Genomic DNA, 23,140 nt, shown 5'->3' with positions numbered 1-23,140 from the left:
GAGGAGGCAGAAGGTAATAAGCCTCTTTAAGATGAGAAGCTGGTTTTTTAAAAAGGTCAGGGGACTTCCCAGAAAGGTCTTCCAGTCAGGAGCAGGTGAGAACACAGTGTGGGAAGAGGAGGGGGAGCACAGCGTTCGGAGGCAGGTGAAGGCACATGCACAGATGCACCAGGGAACGCGACGCAGGGCCTGGGAGCTCCACCAAGGAGTTCAGGGTCTCCTTTCCAGCGCTGTTATCACTGGTCAGTTCTGAAAAGGTGAATACGACACTGAAATCAGTACAATCTGGCAGTGCTTTGCCACACCACGCACTTGGGCATCGGGATGAATAATTAAGAGAAAAGACAAAATGTTCACCGTCTGCACCTTTCAAGAAAAAGCTTGCAAGCCCGCTCTGAAGGGTGAAATAAAGGTGGAAAGGGATTGAATTGGGAAGATTATCGAAGATGCAAACACACACAAAGGGAAGGAGGAAACAGCACAACAGAGAGAAATGGGAACGCTTCCAGAAACAGCGGCATCACTGATGCAACCTACAGCCTTTAGCACGAGAATATTCCCAGGCACGTTCCAAGGCTAAAACAGAACCATGGAGGACAACACCCAACGGAAGTTATCTAATAATTTTTAACTCACAGAAGAGACTTTAACACGCGATATCCAAAGCAGCTCTTTGAAGAATTTACTGTAGGGTAGTTTGAAACCCTAGAGGCAAATATAAGAAAACCTTATTCTGAAAGGCTGCTTCTGTAAAGCAGTATTAGTATAATCCACAAAACAGAAGTGACAAAAAATTACTGGTAACCAAACTGACTATAAATGCATCTTTTGTACGAAAACACAGTTTTACAACTCCCATGCTCACATTCTGTAAAAAGGCACCTACTAAGGACTATAATTTTTCTTTAGGTAGTTTTCATTTTTGAAAGTAACACTTAACAGTCATAATAAAATATGCTAGCAATACTGACTACACCATGTGTGATCAGTGAATGTCTAAAAATTACTACATTAAAGACACACTGCATCAATGCCCTTCAAATACTCCACTTCCCACCGAATGCACTTATCCTGTCGCTCTTGCTGCTTTGCGAAGCAGTTCTGGAAACCCTCTTTCGTGAGTGTCTTTATGAGGTGCGATCAAAACTACGGTGAATGCCGCTGCCAGGTGCCATCCGATGGGAAGAGAAACCTGCAAACAACGTCACAGTGTGTCTCCACCCAACTCAGTGCCCAGATCTGACATGGTGCAGCTTCTGGCTCTTCCCCGAAGTCAAAACGACCACGTGAGAAAGGTAAACATGTGAGTCAATTCAAGATATCAAGGCACAAGGACACCGCGACTAAAAAAGAGGACTGCTAGAACTGTTTCCGGACGTGACCAGAATGACAGGGTAAGTGTGTTCAAAGTAAGGGGGCAATATTTTGTGAGGAATTAATAACAACGTGTCTTTTACTATAATAAATTTTGAAAAATTTAAACATTCACCATTTTTATTACATTGCACACAATTCCTTCATAGTATCAATACTACACTGTGTGTTGAAACCCAGAATAATCATTAAATAAGAACATCACTCTGCACGGACACGTGCCTAGGCAGAAACGGAGGACAACAGAGCGAGCTCACGGCATTCCGCCCAGACCTCCGCCACACGACTGCCGGAGGCATCTTCCCCACGTCGGACACGTCCCTCCCACTCACACACTGCACTTCCCAGGCGGCTTCCGCTTACCTTTGCAGACTCATCTCCATGTGACTTTGAGCTTTAGCCACACCGGACTACTCTGTCCTGAGAACAGCAGCAGCTAATAATGACCGAGTGCTATCAAGAAGCACTGCAAAATATTCCACATGACTTATCTCAGTTAAACACTGTGACACCCCTGTTACATACATATTACAATCCTCATCATTACCACAGGAGCGCCAGCACTTCACAGGTCACCAATCCCCTCAAGCACACAGTCATCTGTTTACATAAAATCTACAAAAAAAAAGTATTTGTATTCCTTAAGTCCTACGAAGTTGTTTGAGCTTCAGGACACTGAGGTAGGCACAACAGTGCAACACACACACATCCACACACACAAACTAGATCTGCCTCTATTATGATTCCCATTTTACTCAGGGTTAGAGGTGAGATAAATTGCCACTTTCTCCCCAGAGGGAAGTGGCAGGGGTAGAACTTGAATGCAGGGCTACCTGTCTTCAGAACCTAAGAACTTAACCACAGTACTGAGGTTGTGCCTCTACTCTTGCTGCTCCCACAACAAAAAAAGGCCATGTGTCCCCTTCCACTTTTATGCCTAGGGCCCTAGCAGGTCCCACTCACCTTACAAAGCCCAAATAAAGTATTTCCCTTTCTTCACAGCTTTCCCTGACCATTACTGCCGGAATGGGACATCCATTAGATAGCCCTCTATTTTTACCTGTAACAGCACATACACAATAAAATGCAACCCAAGGAGTATGCCTTGCTGAGGCAAACCAACCTAGGCTCTGATTATGGCTCTTTTGTACATTCGCAGGACAATTATGCGCAAGATAGCTCATCTCTGATACCCTTACTTTTTATCTTTCAGACAGAAAGTAATCGTTCTTGCCACATTTAAACATTCATTCCTTCTTTTATCCAACCAAAAGCTACTTTCTAGATACCTACTCACACCAGGCACAAAGCCCAGGACTACGGAAAGCAGAGATACCATCGCCATTCTCACAGAGCTCAGGCAGGTGGATGACGGAAATCCAGGTGAGCAGAGCGCTACGATCGCACCCAGGGGGCATGAACGCTCAGGCAGGAAGCACCATGCCTACACAGCGTGGGGGTCAGGTAAGGACAGCGCAGACGCACCGCACCCCATGCTAAGTTTCATAAAAATATAACATGGCAAATGTTCAAGATAGATACCACAGTCATTTCAATTTAATAAAATACTTCCACCCCACCCACACCCTAATTACATGTCCCTCATTTCTGAAGCGTTTGAAAATTCCTGTCAGGGAGTGAAACTCGTTTTTGACAGTAAGCGGGTCCACAAAAATGAAATCTTGTGCATCGCAGTGGACCGTGCAGCCAGCAAGACTCGCACGGGAGGCCACATTAATAAAAACAAAATCCGGCTCTCTCTTAGTATTCTGTCACAGCCACAAGGATCCCTTAACATTTATCCCTGTTTTCCGTGTGGAAGCATTTAATGACAGAACGAGGAAATCAGTTTTACATTTTTCTGGGGGCTGAACTGCTGCAAAAAGTGAGAGAGCAATTGCAGCTTTCAAAAGAGATGCTAATTGTAGCTTTTAAAATATTAGACTCCCTCTAAACACCCGTCACCCTCCTCCCCAGGAGTTTCTGGGTCTTTCTTCAAGGTTTTGGGAGGATATTACCTTGCAGCCTTCATTTTCCTCCCGAAAGATTTTAGAACGTTTTTTACTGAGTGATCAAGGGTCTCCCAGGTTCAGCATCCCTGAAAGGAGGCCAACTGTATGGGACAACAGGCCACACCAGTGAGAAGGGCTGCGGTGGACCATAAACGAAAACAACCCACAACCTCCTACTTACTGCACAGAGTGGGAACTGCCACGTTCACTTGGACCCGATGTGAGCAAGGCAGCAGGGGTAGGACTGGGAGTTTCCCATCCCAGGAGACTCCCCGGCAAGGACAGAGGAGGCAGGGTCTGCCACGGGGACCTGTGCCTCCCTACTTGCCAGGGAACATGTTTCTGTTTATGAACACTTTTCTTTACAATAAGATGACAAACTCAGAAGACGGAAGCAGAGGGTAGCGGCAACTGCCCAAACAGGCTGCTACTTTAAGTCCCATTATTAGAAAACTCACCCTTTTACAGCCAAAAGAATGTGAAGGAGGAGGAGGAGGAAAGGTGCAAACAAGCAACAGAACACGGGGTGAGGCCCACGCTCAGACATCACTGCGGGTTGTCGGTATTTGTCCGAAGAAAGCCCCACACTACCACCAACAATGAGGGAAACAAAGCCTGAAAACATAGAACCGTCAAATGGCCGGTGCTTCTGGCGCTGGACCACAACTGCGGGTGATACAGGTATCTACATAACTATCTTCGGGCTGGGGATTTAGCTCAGCGGCACAGCGCCTGCCTGGCAAGCGCAAGGTTGTGAGTTTGATTCCCGGTACCGGGAAGAAAAAAACAAACAACAAACATAGGTAATTATCTGTAACACTTTTTCTGAAAATAGCAAGATCTGCATTGTGGTCCCAAAGAGAAGCTGATGCCGTCGGTATGAGAGAGCTCAACTCCTGGTGTGCAGCACACGATTAGTAAACAGTCCGTAAAATTTAAGTTCCTTATCTTTTCACAGCCTATCCTCAATGACCGAGATGTAAGCTTTTACGGTGCACATCCACTCAATTTACATACTGAGTTTAGAATCAGACTGAGGGGTGAGCAGGCTCACCATTACCAGCACCCTAATCTACAAAGAAATCTAAAGTAGTGGTGGAGATCGCCGGGAATAAAATCAGACGGGGAAAACCCCGTGTGCTAACACTCCTCTTAGGGAAAGGACTGTGTGGGGGCAAGGGGGAAAACTGTTTAGAAAAGAGGCCAGACAGGGACGGGAGTAATGAAGAGTCCAGTGCGCGGGCACACATGTACGCACACACGCACACATACACGCACACATGCACGCACACATGCACGCGCTGCATCCTCAGGAAAGGGGTCCCAACAGCCCATTTTTACCACGGTCACTGTTCTGCTGAGCCGGCCACAAGCAGCTCGTGCAGCAGCTCTCCTCCCTCCTCGTCATCTTCCCTGCAGAAAGCAGCCTCTCCCTGGAGGATGCTGAGGAAACGGTCACGGGTTGTGGGCACGCAGGGTGTCAGGCCAGAGCCTTCCCCGGACGTGCGTTTGCTCCTGCTCAAATGCCATCACTGTGGCCAGCGTGCTTCGCGTTTCCCTGGCACGTGGAACCTAGTTTGCCTTCTATTTGCCCTTTTTTCTATCAAATCAAAACGCACATTCCTATGGCTCTCAGTACCGCTTAGGGGAAATAAAATATTAAACTTATAGTAGGGGATTGGCCAATGGACTTTACCCTAACAGAGATTGCTCTCATTTAAAAGGGAGTTGGGTAGTTTAAATGAAGATCTAATTAGTAAAATGTGTTTGGAGACCTTCTGACCTGGCTCTAGAAGGGAGATAGCTAACTTTATTGTTTTCCTGATATTCTGCCTGCTCCTCCCCCTGTGCCCTAACTACCTACCTACAAGCCTGTCTTATAAACAGCCTCACTGTCGCTTAATTCTGGGTGTTTCTGGAAGGGGAGTCGAACAACAAGGGCCTGACACACAGTTCTAGAAACGCACTCTTCATAATTCAACACTCCAGGGTGAGGGGTGCAGCTCAGCGGCACAGCACCTGCCTGGGAAGCACAAGGCCCTGAGTTCCATTTCCGGTACAAAAAAAAGAAACCACTCCATATCCAACCACTGAGGAAGAAGCCTCAGCTCCTAATACTTCCACGACCAAAGCCAATGCTGCCGACGGTACCAGTCTGCTACTGGCTTTGTACCAGGTATCAGAGCGACCTGGACACGTACTGGAAAAGAATTTAAGTCGACAGCATGCATGGTGAATGGGCGAAAGCTGTTCCCCTTTGAAGAGAGACCCTCTAAAAAGAAGGGAGGGTAGGGAAAGAAAGAAGGAAACCCAGTTGAAACTTGGCGTTTACTTGAGAGGAGCCAGGAGAACGCAGGGCACAGAGCCTCGCAGCACAGAGCGGGCGGTGGTCAGAAGGCTTCCTTGGCGCTATTCAGCTTCTTGGGCAGAAGCCTCTGGTGGGAAGGGAGGGCACAAAAATTGCGTTCCGGACTCTGAGGATCAACAGATGGTGTCAGGCAACTTACAGGGATGGACCGGCTCAGGAATCTTGCTGAGGAGGAGGAGAGCCCGGTGTACGGGGACCGGACGACGGGGACGTGCTCCTCGGTCTTGGCGCCCTGCGGACCGGGCTGGCTGTTCGGGTTTCCCCCACTGCCGCCGCTGGTGCTTCGGTTGTACTGATTGTTGTTGAGTTCAGGGTAGTTCCTAGCTGGTGGCTGGGAGCTGCCGTTCAAGAGGTTGGTGAACGGGCTGGCTGTAAAGGCCGCCTTGGACGGCGAGGGGGTCTTCTTATTCTCCGGGTCATCTGTCGCAGCGTTCAGGCTCCCCAGAGAACTGGCTAGCCGCGAGTTTATGGAGAAACTGGATGAAAGACAAGCGAGGAGGGAAAAACACACACAATGAGACTCACTCAGAGCGCGTGTTCCTAGGAAACACACCACACTGGGGGAACGCGACAGGGCAAATAACACACGGCTTCTTCGTCACCCTCAGTGACATCACGCATGTGGCCCTTAGGCATAACATCACATGCCTTGGTCAAATCAGCTAAGTAAGACCCAAGAAGCGGGCTGAACACTCTGACCAGAGGCTCTGAACTAGAATACTGCAGGGTTCTATTGGTTCTGAGGCACGGAGCAGATGGAAAGCACAGTAAGTGAAAGGAAAGTGTTAAAACAGACTTAAACACAAGACGTAACTTGCTCATATTACAGCGCACGGCTGCAGCAAACGCCCCTAGCAACTTTAGCTTTCGCCTAAGCACGTCAGCTGAGAAATGGAACCACTCATCATTCGTACGTGCAGGACAACCCCAGTGTCCGGGTCACACTACGCAACTGGAGATTCACCGGATGACTGGGATGCCCTGCAGGGTCCTCCCCGCCACTCAGCCCCACCCTGCACGCAAGGCAGGCGCAGAAGTTCCAGGAGACCTCAGCCCCTTGGGTCTCTCCCCTTCCCCTCTCCCCTCCTCTGACCAAACAGTAACCAACACACTGCCCGCTGCAGCCAGTCAGCGAGTGACAGCTGGGCTTTGGTACAGGCTTCAGAGCCCTACTTTTACCTCAAGCCAGTATCATGGAAGAGGGAAAGAAAGAGGGAAGGGAAGAAGGAAGGGAAAATTACCTTCTTACACCAGTGCCCGAAGACAGCGAACCTCTGTTTATCCTCTTGGCTGTCACTGACGGGGACAAAGCCACTTTTGGAGTCTTCAAAGTAGACACGGGTCCTTGTGGGGAAGAACTTGATCTTTGTGGAGCAAAACGGACAAAGCGTCATGCTACAGCAATGAGCCAGGAGAAGATAATCAAGCATGTGAAGCCATGACAAGTTCCAGCACTGGTGAGAGCAGCAGCTGACCATGGCTGCGCGGAACTGACTTTGCCGGGCCTGCCCGAGAACCCAGCAGTGGTTCACTCAGCTCATGCCTACAGCCCGGGAGGCCGAAAACACAGCTGTCCCCGCTGCGCCAGGAATGAGGCAGAGGCACAAAGCACAGCTCCTCCTTCCAGTTACCTGGGCAGCAGGTAGCAGAGCTGGCGCTGAGTCAGGGTCAGAGTCCCACCCTCACCCATGATCCTGGTGTCCTCGTCCCCCTCCTTCTTTGCCAGTGGGGCCCATGCTCTGGCAGGTCCCCAGGGGCTGCCCAAGCCCATCCTCTCCCTCTCTGCAACTACCCCAGGCGAGGCCACGTGACCTCTTACCCCTGAGTACGCGGACCACCTTTCTGTCTTATTATTTAATGATTCATATCATGAATAGGCTCCGGTGCGATCTAAAATTTCTAATCATGTCATGTCATTGTTTAAACATTCTAATCCTCCCTCCGTGCCCATAAAGCCCACACTCCGTGGCCGAACACTCCGACTCCTGCCTCTGACAGGTGCAGGTCTCCGTTCTTCCCTAGACATCTCCACGGCAGCCACACAAAGCACCCCAAGCTTCCAGAACGCACCGCTTCCAGCTTATGTGTGCTGCTCTCCCTGCCAGGACATCGTCTCGTCTCCTCGCCTCCCTTCCTTCTCGTCGTCCACCCCCAGCCCACCCCCAGCCTCCTCTCTCAGGGCCTACGCAGTCGTCACCTCACACAGCGGGTCCCGTCTGGGCGGCCACGCCAGTCATGGTTTGATTACCGTCTACGTTATCTGGGAAAATCATGGAGCTGGACTTTGTTTTCCTATCTGCTCCAGAAGCATGTATCCCCCCTGCAGACACCTTCCTTTATCATCTACCTCCCAACAACAGTCCCTTCCTTGTTTTGCTCAAAACAAAAATAGGAAAAGTTGTAGAGAGAAGCTTGAGCTTCTCATTACAGCCCGAAGTGAACAATGTTAAACCTACGGACAGTAACAATGAGGAAGTCCAGACCGAATGGGCCTCTTCCTCCGACTCCATCAGCGGCCCGGGCAGCCCCTCTGCTGCTCTCACCACGCCCTGCAGCTGGATCATGCACCACCCGGTGCCCCTCCAGGGATACGCGGGGGACATTCTTCAACGATGTTTTACACTTAAGCTCCCTCCTCCAGTAGGAGGAGGAAATAAGACCACAAAATAAAGGCATTGAGCAAATAACACACAAAAACAGGGGGAAAGAGAAGGAGTGAAATGAAAAAATAACAAGGCAAACTCTACCCTGCACTGAGAGGAAAGTCGTACAGCACCGCAGTGTGCTAGAGACCCAGAGTGTGCCGCGAGCACAGGGCACAGGGACAGCACCATCGCGGCCACACAGCCCTCTGCGCACGCCCGGGGGACAAAGCCCTTTGCTGGGTGAGCGTTAACAACAAAGCACATTGCAACTATCTGGAACAGAAAGGAAGGAACTTAAAAAGCAAAAAGCTGTGCAGTTTATTTTCATCAGCCTGAGTCTAAAAGATAGCATGTATTTATTTACAAGCGACTACAAACTCAGCCTTGTTAACAGTACCTGAAAGGCTGGAACACTGCCCTGGGGTGTCCTTTCACATCATCTGACCTGCAGAAATCAAAGACAAGGACTCAGGCATCACACTTAAAGAAACACCAAGAGACACATCATGTGGAGTCAAGTCAGTGAAGATATTAAATTGGCAAAAGAGAAAAAAACCTTGCAAGTAGATATTTGTATTTATCTACTTCATCACATCAATCCGAGAACTAGTGGGAAACCTACTTTAGTCATTTTATTTTAGCCTGAATGTCATTTACAGCATCTTGCTTTTCGTAGTTAGAAATAACAGTAGTAGCACGTCCACTCAGAGTAAAAAAATACTTCATCATGCTACCGCGATGCTCTTAAGAAACCTAAATCCCCAAACTGAGAAAATGCCTGAGCATTAAAAAGAAAACAGAAAAGCCATATTAGAACTCACTTTTGAGATTTATGCAGGGAAGATTCATTTCTTTTGGCTACTTATTTATTATACTTTTTTCCAATATATCCCTCTTTTCCCCTTAAGAGTTCTTAAAAATCAAATATAAATCAGTTTGAAATTTATTTCAAGTGAATTTTAAATATAAAGCAATTACTTAGATGAAAATTGTCAATAAAAGAGAGGTAATATAATCTGACCCTAAAGAACATACCACTGAGTTAAAAAGACAGTATGAGTATCTCTGCAGTGAAAAGGGCACAGACTTTGAACAGCACCGGGTCTGAATAGCACCTGCATTTCTAACTCCATTCCACTGAGAAACAACGGAAGTTCTCTGACACCAAGCAGCCCACCCAGACGTCGGGGGCTGTCCTGCGTATCTCTTGGGATAACGCTATTAAGTAAGGCTCATATTCGAACTGCACACCAAGCACGGCTCCTGGCCAATAGCAGGTGCTCAGTAAATGCTATTTTTCCTTGATCACACAGTGGTAATTGCTGGTTATCACCAAGCATCAGGTTTGCTAGCCCATTTTCTCACTGTCCTACAGAAAATCATCACCTCTATGTGAACTTTCATTTCTTAGGTCAGCAAACAAGTACATGAAGATTCAGTCTCAATTAAATGTTCCACACATGGAAACTAAATTCCTTGTGAATCCATGTGGTATCTACCACACAGGCAAAATTATCCTTCTGCTATGCATGTCTCTCACTTACAAATCAAAGTAGTTAGCTGCATTACATTCTTTTGTAGACTAGGGTCTTTTCACTCCATATATCACAGTAAAGAATCTTAATATTTACAGAGTTTTTCACCTACAATGATCCAAAATCTTTCGTTTTTTAAAACCCAACCTGAACCATCAGAAGATTTCAAATGCTGTGGTCAGAAATCAAGTTCCATCATTGATTTTGATGAGTGTTTGCAGACTTCAAAAGCATGACAGTTCGTAACTTCACAGGCACACAAAGGACTCACTTATTTAACTCATTCTCAAAAACAGAAGGTAAAGCTAAACAGAAGGTAAAGCTATGGGCTTTAATGGACTTCACCAAAGCTCAGCACACAAAACTTTCTGCTGTGCTCTGGCTTCAGTACAAAATTCCTGGCACATCTGTGAGGATTTTCACAAGACCAGAAACCCAGTTCTGGGAGAAAGGCAGAATTCTGAGTAGAACTGGGAACGGATTACCAGTGACAACTGCTTAGCAGCTTGAGGCAGAATCCCAGAGACTGAGATGTAGCAGTTACTTTTAATAAAGCTTCAAAAATTAAGCTAGATCCAGCAGTGATAAAATACATAACTAAACAACAAAAATAGTTATAAATCAAAAAACATGAGGTAAACTTGGTATCTGTAGAATGACATTTGAAGGAGAAGATTAGAAGTTCTATCCATAAATGGAAGCACATTATGACTCTAAAAGTTTAAAATAGATCTACCTAAATGCACAGGACGGTGAGGAGCGTGGCTGCCTCTGGCTTTTTAAGGCACGTAGTTTGTCTCCCTGGGTGATATTATTTTTCATTTCCACATCTTCATCTTCTAAATTATTCTAGGGAAAAAAATGCACATTCCATAGAAAGGTCATTATAGTTTTACTTTATATGAGTATCTTCACAGATTATAGATTATCTATGTTTACAGACATGTTTATATAATGTTAATACAGATTATTTTAAGTCACTTAAGTGGGTTATGAATTCAGCATTTGTCAAGTATACACTGAAGAATGCTGAGCTATTTGCCATCGTCAAAAAACTTGAGTGCGGATGTGATAGAACTTAAAATCAGCTCTTTGTTAACAGTGGACCACAACCAAAGAGACACTCACATACGCAGTCAGGCGACGGTACACAGCCTAACACAGCCTGGCTTGACAGACAATACAGACACGTCCCCAACGCTACCAGCACGTCCCCAGTGAAACAGCATGGCAAACTCCCTAACTTTTTTACAAGATCACAAGGTAAAACAATTGAGGACATCTACAATGGTAACTTATTAACATCATTTAACACTAGCAAAAGCACTCAAGTTCTTTCCAGAAGGAGTGATGGACCAATGTCACTGAATTGGGAATACCCAAATTCATTGTAGAGCTGGGCATGATGGTGCACACCTGTAATCCCAGCACTCGGGAGGCTGAGGCAGAAGGATCTTTGCAAGTTCGAGGCCAGCCTGGGCTGCAAAGTGAGCTTCAGGTGAGCCTGAACTGCAAAGTGAGACCCTGTCTCAAAAAATTATATTAAATTAAATTAAATTAACTGTATCATTTGAAAAGCAGAAGTACCATGTTAGTCTCTCTGCACACCAGCTCAAGAGGAGCGGAGAGGACAGGGAGACAGAAAATGTGAATCGTGCCTTCTGCAGCCACGAGGCAACAGAAAACGGCCGACAGGCAATTTTAAAAAATGCCAGTATAAGCAAAGTATTTAGAAATATGGCAGTGAAAATATTAGTAACAATAAGATTTGCTTAGAGGTCTGGAGATAGAGACCCGGGATCAATAGTTTTATTATTAGATTTCAATAGTTCTAGTCATATATTATTTGAAATGATTAATTTTAAAGAGCATATAGTTAAAATTAATAGTATATTATAATTACATCTGCTTTTCTCATTCTGTTGTGAATCTTGGTCAAATTTTTTTTGTAAATTATGACACATCTCGAAAAACAGAAAATAAAATACTGTAACACGCTGCTGCTCACCTAATTACCTGGATTTAATATATTTTTACTGCTTTCCATTAAATTTACTTAAATTAAGCACCCTTGCTCTCAAAAAGAAAACAATGCTTATAAAGTTTAAGCTCGCAAACTCTAGAGGAAAACTTGCCTTGTCTTTGCGAAAATAAAAGAAAAAAGGAAGTGACTGTGTGTGTGTGTTTACCAGATAGAATCTGTTGTAAGAAACAAAGTACAGATAAGCATGAAAAGATATTAAAACCACCAATCTAATCACCATCAAAAGCCGAACACATTCACACTCTGGCGGTAGTCCGCCAGAGTTTTTCCTGTGCTACACACCCTCCCCTGACTTACTTTTTACAAAAAGAAGTTCTATTATACATGCTGCTTAGTAATTTATCGTTTCACTAAAAAAAAAAAAAAAGATTGTGGAAGTGTTTCAGGACAAATAAGAAAGATCTCCACATTATCATTTTTATGGCCCCATAAAATTCCATTGTCTAGATGAGCCAAAATTTTATTATTTCACAAGAACTCTAGGTCAGACTGTTCCGTCTTTTATCACTATAACCAGCTCAACAAACACCCTTCTACACCCACATGTTTCTTGAAAAGTCTTATTCTTGCCTTAAAACAAATTCGTATTAGCAGAATTTCTAACTTCATTTTAAAGTTGTCTTCTACAAGTTATCAAACTGGCCTCCAAAATGGTTGCACCATTTTAAACTCCAACCAGCAAAGTTTAAGAACTTTCTGTTCCCTAAGCCCTTGCCAATAATGCATATATTTCTTAACATTTAATAGGCAAAACAGTATCTCATCATTTCAATTTGTGTTTCTATCATTTCTAAGGAAGTAGAACATTTCTTATGATCGGCAGCTGCAAGAGCTTCCATTTTACTTTATTTGTGTACACGGCATTCTCGGGTTGATTTATAAGAGTTCTGTACAAAAAAAACTGATTTGCGTATGTGGTAAACATTTCTTCCCATTTTCTATCTGTAAGCAGAAAGAACTGGAGACAGGAAAGAACAGGAGTAGAGAAGGTTAAGCAGCTACTACAGTGATCTGATGGAGATGGAAGACTGGACCAGGGTTTGGGAAAACTCCCTGGAAGTCAAGACTTAAGGAAGGGGAAAAAGGGAAAAGATGCAGACATGCAGTGCAGATGTGAAGGGACCTACTGGAATGTTCCTTTTTGTCTAAATCAATCTGCTCTTAGCTTGTTTCTACAGCTGCCGTATGAAGTTTGGGGTATTTGTAGGACTAAAAGTATAAACCATAAGATCATCAGTAAGTGATTATTGTAATTACCTTTAAATTCCTGACAAAAATAGTTATACAATATTATTCAAACACATTTTCATCAAATTACAGAAAAAAATGAAACTGAAAAGCTGTTTGGAAAAGGATTTTAGCTTCCTGGAACAGTGAATAAAACATACAGATATGCACAGAACCAAGGCCTGTATTTATTAGAGGATCAACCCTAAAATACTGTATAGAGCAAGTCGTAAGAGTGCGGCGGGGAGGAAGCGGGGAGTTTGTTAGGAAATGTATTTCCATATAGCACGTAAACAATCTCACGCTGTTGGACCGGGGCAGTCTGAAGACATCTCACACTCTGTGCTGTTAGACTTCCTTCTTTATGCCAGCTTCCATCTGCCCGATAACTAAAGAATCCACTCACAAAGCACAAGTGGGGAGAACCCACCCTTGGGCTCCGGCCACTGTCCCTACTGAGTAACAGGGCAGACCCTCGCCAGCCTGAGCTGGTCAAGAAGGAGCAGATTCAGAAACAAAGCCAAGAGACTACTGAAGAGCAATGCTAAAGAAGCCTAGCCCAGGGGAGACCTTCATGTCTTTGTCCCGTAAAGGAAAGAGATCTGCTCTCCCTGTGGAGGTGTAAGAATCAACAATCCTTCCTTCAGATGCAAGATTTTCCTGTATATAAAAAAGATGTGGTATTTTTATACAGTGGGGTACTACTCAGCTATAAAGAAGGGCAAACTCGAGGCTTTTATAGGTAAATGGATGCAACTAGAGACCATGCTCGTGAGGGAAATAACTCAGATTCAAGGGTACAAACACCGTATTGTCTCCCTAGTGTAAGAAACTGAAAGAGTAAGTAAGATGCAAACTCTCCAGTAGATACTGCTAAAGGGAAGGAAACTGCTCAAAAGGAAAGAACAGCTGGGATGGGGGAAAGGAGAAAACAATATATACGTATACATTTTCTTTCTCCTTCCTTCTTGTGTGTGTATCTATATATACGATAGGTAGGAAAATTATACTACTAATTTCTACTAGTTATTGAAAGGAAAGGTTTGTTCATTGTTTGATCAATTTCGATCAAGAGATGGAGGTTTAAGGGAGGGAGGAAAGAGGAAGGGAATGAAAGAAGGACCTGCGTAAGACACGCTATGCACAGGTACCAGCTACACACAAGGAATGTAAGCGTAACGTGCTACAAACATACAATACTAATAAAACTAAATTTCAAAAAGAAAGGATCTAATTTGTTTTCCTGAGAAACTATTTTGTAGATAATAATACGTAAAACGATAACCATTGATAATTTCCTACCATTTTGTCTGTAATTTGCTAAGTCCCCCCTATTATTATGTTATCCTTCTTTTATTCTTTAAAATAAAAAAAAAAGAAAGGATCTATTAGATAAAATATAGCACTTGATGGAATAAAGATGGAAGAGAGATCATAGAAAAATGAGACACAGACCTTGAAATACAAATGAGTACAACAGAATTCAAAGGGTTAGGGACAGAGTTCAAAATTAAACTTGCAGCTGACTTACATGGCTTGGCTATGAACGGTGGTTAGTCACCACGAAAGCTCTTTCTAACTCTCGGGTGTTGAACCTGGAAGATGTCAAAGCTGGGGAAACGCAAGGATGATATCTCCATAAGAATCTACTTAGATCAGTAGAGTTGGGATGTACCACCCCCGTCTCTCACCTCTCCTGCTCACTGCCACTGGCCAGGCCTCAGAAACCTGGGCCCGCACCATCACCACTCCACGGCCTCCCACGCAAGTCCCATGTGGGCTCCAGGGCCCCCCACGCTACAGCCAGGGTCCCTCCCCCAACTGCGAATTTGTGTGCTGTCATTCTGTCTCACAGCTCCGGCGCTCCCACAGCATTCCTGGGTCTAAGAGGGAGAAAAGGTGCTTAAAAGTAAGGCCTTAGAAATTTAACTTTACTTCACGGATTCTTCTAAGAGACACCCTGCTTATACATGTTTGATGGATTTTATAAATCACAATATCTCAAAGAGGTAATCAAAACATTACATTCTTGTCTACTTGGCTGTCAACTGAGGTGAACCTGGCTGAGCATGAGCGGCATCTGTGCCTAATTAATACCTCTAAAGTCAAGAGCCTCTACTGATTGGTGTGCTAATAGTGGGAGATGGCCACTGGGTAGAAGAAGAAAAAGTGAAAGCTATTTTAATGATGGGAGAAATTTATTCGAAGGATCTGGCTGAAGTTCTATCCAAAATTACTTGATATAATGGACTGAAGCCACACTGAAGATCTCATGGAGAGGCAGCGGGCCCGGTAGGAGAGTGGAGTGCACAGACTCAAAGGAGCGTGCCCGGGTTCAAATCTCCGCCACATGCAAGATCTTGGGTAGGTGGCTCACCTTTCTCTACCTCAACGATGCTGTCTCTAAGTGGACCTCACACTAGTGCCTGTGACATATGGCTGTCTTAAGGACTAAGGGACTTCATCCATAATGAGTGCCTAACACAGGTCCTGGCACACAGTGGGTGCTAGACAGGTGGCTGTCTCTCTCTCTCTCTCTCTCACACACACACATATACACACACACACACACTCTCCTTGTTTAACTCCAATATGTGTACTTTAAATAAAGTGCTTTAAATTCCATCTTCTTCAGGCCATTTTTTGTAACTCCCATCCACAACAGACCCTCAAGCCCCTGAATGTCAACATGAGCCCTTCATGCTGGTATTATTCCATACAAAGCATATACTGTCCTCGTGTGACTACATTATTATTACCAATTTCACGTCTCCGTCCTTATTTTTCTTTTTTTTGATTTTTTTGGCTCTGAAACTGTAATAGGTCCAGAAATAGAATCATGATGCAAACAGATAAAAAATTCTACCACCCTAGAGCATATCCCCTAGCAGACAAGGAAACGTAAGCCCATGGAAGAAAAGCACAGAGAAGGGAGGAGCTCGGAGCAAGGAGCCCAAGCTAGACACACGGGGTCGTGTGCATTTCACAGTGCCTACACCAGCACCGATGACCTGGCTCACAACAGGGAGAGTCTCTATATTCTAAGACTTCTCACAATACTCAGCGGGCCAGGAAATTCATTAAGGCCACGGCAGAACCCATCACTACAGTGCATACTGTTTTGCTTATTCCTTCTTTCACCGACTCCTACACACTGCACATTCAAATTATCTAAATCAAGTCATTATGGAGCTTCCCAGTAATTAATCACAAGAAATGCTGGTAGGCCTAGAAAACAAAAAATAATAATAATCTAGATCTCAGCTTTCTATTTGTTTAAAGGTAACCTCTGGAGGAATACTGCTCTTTTCACTTTACGCAAAAACTCTATAAATTCAGAACTTCCATGGGCTTCCACCCTGAACACTAGCACAGAATTTGAAACACAGTAAAATCCTTACAGTACCTTTCATTTCTGTTTATTTCTTTTTTGTTGTTTGTTTGTTTTTCTTCTGGTACCAGGAATCGAACTCACGACCTTGCGCTTGCCAGGCAGGCGCTTTGCCACTGAGCTAAATCCCCAGCCCCTCTGTTTTTTTCTTACAACTTACAAGAACAGTACAGCATATTCCTTATTCTAACTAACTCTATTGAGTCCACGTTTGGGCGAGCTACGTTTCCCTTTGTCGTGCAGGGTTCCACAGCTGGTACCAGATCAGCATAGCAGGAAAAGGTCTGAGAGAGTTACTCACACAAACCATCAACTACCTATAAAGTGGAAACAATGGCATTTTAATGGCTACAGCTAAAATATTTGGTAGAGTTCCGTGTCACCCACCAAAAGCCTCCCCAAATTCCTGTATGGAACTCCTAAGCCCGAAGGCGATGGCAGTTAAGAGGCAGGGCCTCTGGGAGTGATTAGACCCAAAGCAGGGTGAATCCTTCATAATTGGGATTCCGCCCCTTCTCGCCGGTTGAGGAAGGAGGGAGAGGACGCCATCTAAGGAGGGAGGGAGCGCCCTGAATCTGCCAGCACCTTTATCTTGCGTTTCCCGGCCCCCAGAACGCTAAGAAACACATTTCTGCTGTTTATCAGCCACCCAATTTATATATTCTGGTGCCGCAGCTGGAGCGGGCCACGAGGGGATGCGGCGGTGGGCAGGTGTAGAAAGGGTCAACATCTAAACACGTGCTCACATTTAAATCTGACATATTTTAAATTTCAATCACATTATGTTCTTCACTCGTCCAGTAATGAGTCAATTACTTTTTTTTTTTTTTTTTGGAACCGGAAATCAAACTCAGGATCTCGGGCCTGCAAGGAAGTCTCAGTGGTTTTTGGTACCAGGACTCGAACTCAGGATCTTGGACTTGTCAGGCAGGCTCTTGTGCCACTGAGCTCTATCCCCAGCCCCTAAGAGTCAATTACTTTTAAGTTTAGCAAAACTAAAAAAAAGTCTAAAAAGGGGTAAAATGAAATATTCCAGCTACCAGATAGCAGCTGAATACAGTTCATACTATAGACACCATTCTATTCTTATAAGCGTGGTCCTCAGACAGAAGGACAAATTTTGTGTTTGCCTTTTCAGAGATCACAGCTCAAAGCCCCAAGTGCTTCAATTCCACCTCAACTCCGAGGAAAAATGTTGGCAAGAGCAACAAAAAACGTCCCTGTTTAGCAATGCGATTACATTAAATTATTAGTTCTGAGCCTTCCTGTTGGCTTCAGTAGGCCAGACTGTAACACAGAGACAAGAAAACGCCAACCAGCACTTTGCACATCAACATGACACTGGCTGAGATTCACATTTCATCAGGACAAATGACTCAAACAAGCAAACTTCACCACTTTGTGGGCTGCTGTCCTGGACAGCATACACGGGCAAAAACCTTCTGTTCATTCAGGGGCCCCACCCTTTGTCCTTGAAAAAAATCAACTGCCCACCTCCAACAGCCTGGACTCTCTTCCCTGCTGAGAGAACGCTTCTGGGGACCCCGAGGCTAAGAGAGCTAGGTCACCTCTTCCACTGGGGCTCCTTGAGGGGTGTGGCTGAGCCACCCCGTTTTGTTCAAGGCTCGGGTCTGGTTCCACTGGGTCACTGTCTGGCAGCATGTAAATCTACACTTGTTGCTTCATTTTTAACAGCTTTTTGTTCCTTCTGCTCTAAGTATATAAGATTGTAAACCAAGTGCTTAGCTTCATCTCAGGTACAAGATGATACAAAGAACTGAGCTAGGAACTCGACACCCAATTCTCTAAGTGGCACCACTCCTAAACAATTCTGGGACTTTAGGTAAATCCCAAATTTTCAGGGCCCCTGGTACCTTATCCACACAAGAGAATAAATACAACAAATGACAAGCTTGCTTCTGGTTCCAAAAACACTCAGTTACTTCCTGCGACTTCAGAGGTAACGGAACAAAAACAAAAACAAAAACAAAAAACGTGAGTTGGGGACCAGACAGACAGAGACCGAATCACGTTTTAATGCCAAGGTTAAAGACCACTGATACACAGTTCCTCCTATAAAATAGAGAAAATGTTACCCAACTGCCCCAGTAGCTTCAAAGACTAAATCAGACCATGTATAACAATTACTCCAAGTGGTGTGTTTATAGTAAAACCTCAAAAAAAAAAATTGTCCCTAATTATGTTTTCAACTCTGCGCTTTCAAAATCAATGTGTTAGAGGCTGTAAAAGAACCACTTTTATTATGCTACTTCCATTACAACATTAGCATTTTTCTTGATATTTCTATTTTCAAAATGGAGTTTGCTTTCTGTGAATACTCATCATATCAGAATTTAATTGTACTCTTTCAGTTACAGCTTTCTTTTTAAGTGCAACTGGTTTGTCTTCTCTGCTTCTTGCTTTATAGGTAGATGACTCCACACCTCAAAATCCCGTCCCCCCAGCATCTTAGAGAAAAGATACGACCGTGTTGTACACATCACCTGGGAGACAAATGAAGACAAATGTTCCTGAGGAAAACTCACCTCTGCAAACCTCTCCACGTTTTGGATTTTAGATGTGTTCCCACCGATAGACATCTCATCCAGGCTAGAAAGAATTTTATTAATACTTCCGTCACTGGATGGTCTACTTTTCAGTTTGGATCGGAAAATGTCACCTTGGACCCACAACGATGCTTGTTTTCTGTTAAAAAGAGAAAAAAACAGTCTTTAAAATAAGCTATTGTCATCTCAAAATGCGATCTCTTGCAAAAAGACGGGTAGAAAAACATTTACCAATCAGACTGTACAGAATATGAAATCTTAGAATAAAGAAAAATAAGACTTTATTAAAAAATAAATAAAATGCAGGGAGGGTAGCTCGGTGGTTGGACGCTTGCCCTACATGAGTGAGGGCGTGGGTCCCATCTGCAGGTTGCCAAAAATAAAATACAATAAAACACAAATACCCACCTCCCAAACATCTGTCTACTGCTATGCATGGTTTAACTAATGAGGACTTCAGAATAAAGAGTGTGAGCCCATTTGTCTTCTAATGTGAATCTGAAATCTGTAAGATACTTTCCAAGTAGCAATTTTGTGTCTGTTTACAAAATCTGGAATGAACCGTACTTTCAAACATAGGTGAACAAACTTGAACTAAACAGACATAACACGCAGCACCAACTATCTACTTGTGTGGGGCACCAGAAAAGACCCTCAACCCGTGACTCCAGAAACCTGCTCTTATAACCTAAAAGCAAGGGTTACTGCCCCGACCAGATCAACTACACACTTCCACTTCTTCAACAAGGCACAATGCAGATCTAAAAAGAACTTAAAATACGTACACAAAATAAAGTCTATGGCTTCTATTTTTATGGATAGAGCCACCTTTATGTATTTCTGTAAAGGTGAATTATGCCACAGAATAGGTTTATGTCCATCCTATCTCTACAGTACGAACTAGAATCAAAATAAACACACTGTGGTTCATCACAAGAAATACCAACATCCAGTGAGATAACAGCATTACCGAAGAGGTGCCCTGAATAAGAACATGTCTTTTCCAAAGCATGGGAAGACCAAGTAACATTTCGTATCAAAGGCTGTACATAGCACATACAGTTCGCGTTTGTAGCATGAGGAGAAAGGCGATTTAAAAACCCTTCCCCGAATGTTTCACTGGGCCTTTAATAAAGAAAGCCATCTCCTCTTTTAAATAAAGGTCATGGTGAAATCGGAGTTATCATTATGGTTAAATACTTTGGGCCACAGATATAGCTCAGTGGCACAAGCGCCTGCCTGGCAAGCGCAAGGTCCTGAGTTCAATTCCTAGTACCAAAAACAACAACAGAAACAACTGTTGGAAGTCTTGAAGAAGGGCTGGGGATTTAGCTCAGCGGCACAGTGCCTGCCTGACAAGCACAAGGTCATGAGTTCGGTTCCTGGTACTGGAAAAAAACCAAAAAAAAAAAAAAAAGAAAGAAAGTCTTGAAGAATTAATGTTTAAACCAAAGCGACATTTTACACTTGCAGCACCTCCACCCATGCACATTTAGGTATCATTCTACAAAAATACACACTGGGGATAAGACACAAAAGTGTTTATTAAGGAATTATTTGCAATAGCAAAATACTGGAGACACCCCGGTAGAAAGCCAGCTTATTAGATTATAGTAGACCTACTGTATGAACTATCACCAGCTGCTTAAAACCCTGTGACTCACCTGCATGTGGTAACACAAAGACTGCCCGTGACATAAAGCATTAATGAGTGCAAACTACAGCTGACAGAGTAGAGGAAGTGTGACCCCAACTGGGGGGAAAGTGTTGCAATGTTTGAACAAAGTCCACATGCCCAGAACATACACCGAAATACCAACTCCTGACCACAGAGAACGGTGGTAAGGAGAACTGTGTCTGCTGAATAATGTCTACACAACTGGACTTCAGGGGAAAAAAATCTCATTCACTTTTGTAAAAAAAAGTTCTCTTTAAAAAAACAAAATGAAGATTAAATCAGAGCAAAGTTGGCTAAGTGTCGAAAGGAGTCTGTGAAGTTATTACAAAAGGTGGCAGTGAACATGACTATTTTTAACAACAGTGCTTACAAAGCATGTCAAGAAATAGAATTACTGCGGAAAGGTTACATGCATAGGGTGGAACTGAATGATGAGAGGTCTCCCTTTTTTAACATAAACGACTCCACCTCACTTTCAAGTACTATACAAGGCAATTATTTCCTTTTCCTTTTTGCTTATTTTTCATTCTCTACAAATAAAACAAAAAGGAAAGGAAAACCCTTAAATTTGATTTCTCTACCTGTGTGTGGTCCCAGTATTCTGGGAGACTGAGGAAGACGGACCCCAAGTTCAAACAGGTCTACATAAGTTAACAACTTAGTGAGACCCGGTCTCAAAATAAAAATAAGAAGGGCTGGGTGTGCAGCTCGGGGCGAAGGCCCTGGTCCACTCCCCAGCGCCTCCACCTAACCACCCCCAGAAAACCTGACTTCTCACACACACAATTTGGAGGCTGCAGATGTAAATCTTTCTTCTGCATGTAAAGCTAACGATACTTTCCAACACTGTTCTAAAACTCAAGGAGTTTAAATTAAAACACCTTCAGTATATTTCTGTAAGTTGGTGAGACTGGCACAGCTGGTGCCTAAGGCACAGTTACCTCTTCTACACTAGCTATAAAAATATGGGTTCAAAACAAGCTCTTGACATATTTCTTTGTGTAAATATGCATGGGACAGTCTCCCATACGTGCACCTTCAAAACTTCTTGCTTTCATTTCTTTGTAATCTTCCAGCCTCTACTTCCTGCCCACGTCTAGCGTAACACATGCTCTGACGCTTCAATCTCATGGCCTCCAACTAGAAGCAAACAACTAGCGTCGTCCTTGACAGAGAACAGTCCAAAAGATAGCTGGTAATGAATACATGAATGCCTCGGCCTCTAAGCCAGGGCTCTAAGTCACAACTCTCAGTAATGAAGAACTACTACTGCAAAGAAGAGGAGACGCAGCTCAGCCACACACGCCAAAAAACTCGGGTAAGTGAGACACGCAGGAGGGATAAGGAGATACGCACAGAAGACTTAATCCTTGTCCCTCAAGAATTTCTCGGTGTAGGATGAAAAAGGTAATAGCTGAAATCCAGCCCTATGGCCAAGAGTCACAGAGGGTCCTCGCAGAAGCGGGCCCCGCTCAATCTGAAGGAAGGAAGGAAATGCCCTAAGAATCAAGTACAGTTCTGTACGAAACAACGGCTGTTTCGGTCGGTGACAGACCACATACACACACACAGTCCCAGAGGGTATAACGGAGCTAAACACTTCCTGTTGCCTACTGGCACGATGACTGTAGTAATATCACAGGGCGAGACATTACTCACGCGTTTGTGATAACGCTGTGACACCAGTCATGTAAAAGCATAGCACATACAATTATGTACAGTACACAATACTTCATAAATAATCACCTTATTGGTTTATATATTTACTATACTCCTATCACTACTTCAGAGATACTTCCACTTATTAAAAAAAAATCACTGGGTGTGGGGGCACACGCTGGTAATTCCAGCACTCAGGAGGCTGAGGCAGTGGGATCACGAGTTTAAGGCCAACCTGGGCTACACAGCTAGTTCAAGTTGTAGCCTGACATACATGGCAAGGTCCTGCCTCAAAAACACAAACAACAACAAAAATCCACTGTGAAACATGACCACACGCCCTGTTGCACTGGCATATACGTCATGCTTGCTGTGCCTCCGAGCGGCTTCAAGAGACCGACCACATGACGTGACTGACATGTGCCGCCTGGGTATGTCAAATACACTGCCACGTTCACCAGATGGCAGAATTACTAGGCACACATTTCTCAGAATATATCCCTGTTCCTCAGCAATGCATGATTGTTCTAGAAAGATAAGCAAGACTCCGCCAGAAAAAAGTATCCCCAAAGCAAAGCAAGTAATGCGCACAGGCCGGAGAAAGAGGTAGAAAGAGGTAGAAAGAGCGGTTTGCGGAGGC

At 44.2% G+C, this 23,140-nt stretch overlaps 1 protein-coding gene across 1 annotated transcript in view; it reads right to left on the bottom strand.

Moving 5' to 3' along the window:
* Positions 1-5,700: 5,700 nt before the first annotated feature.
* Positions 5,701-23,140, bottom strand: part of Cdc14a (cell division cycle 14A) — a gene marked incomplete at its 5' end in the record, with an annotated part of 130,677 nt that continues 113,237 nt past the window's right edge. The window contains 5 exon segments of the mRNA XM_013516522.1: positions 5,701-6,230; positions 6,996-7,118; positions 8,797-8,844; positions 10,671-10,783; positions 19,143-19,302. Coding sequence (XP_013371976.1) covers positions 5,777-6,230; positions 6,996-7,118; positions 8,797-8,844; positions 10,671-10,783; positions 19,143-19,302 — 898 coding nt within the window.

This window comes from Chinchilla lanigera, unplaced genomic scaffold (assembly GCF_000276665.1).
Source record: "Chinchilla lanigera isolate Chin_1 unplaced genomic scaffold, ChiLan1.0 scaffold00034, whole genome shotgun sequence".
NCBI classification, from domain to species: Eukaryota; Metazoa; Chordata; class Mammalia; order Rodentia; family Chinchillidae; genus Chinchilla; species Chinchilla lanigera.
The sequence above is the reverse complement of the archived record's forward strand: the minus strand, read 5'-3'. Positions and strand labels throughout refer to the sequence as shown.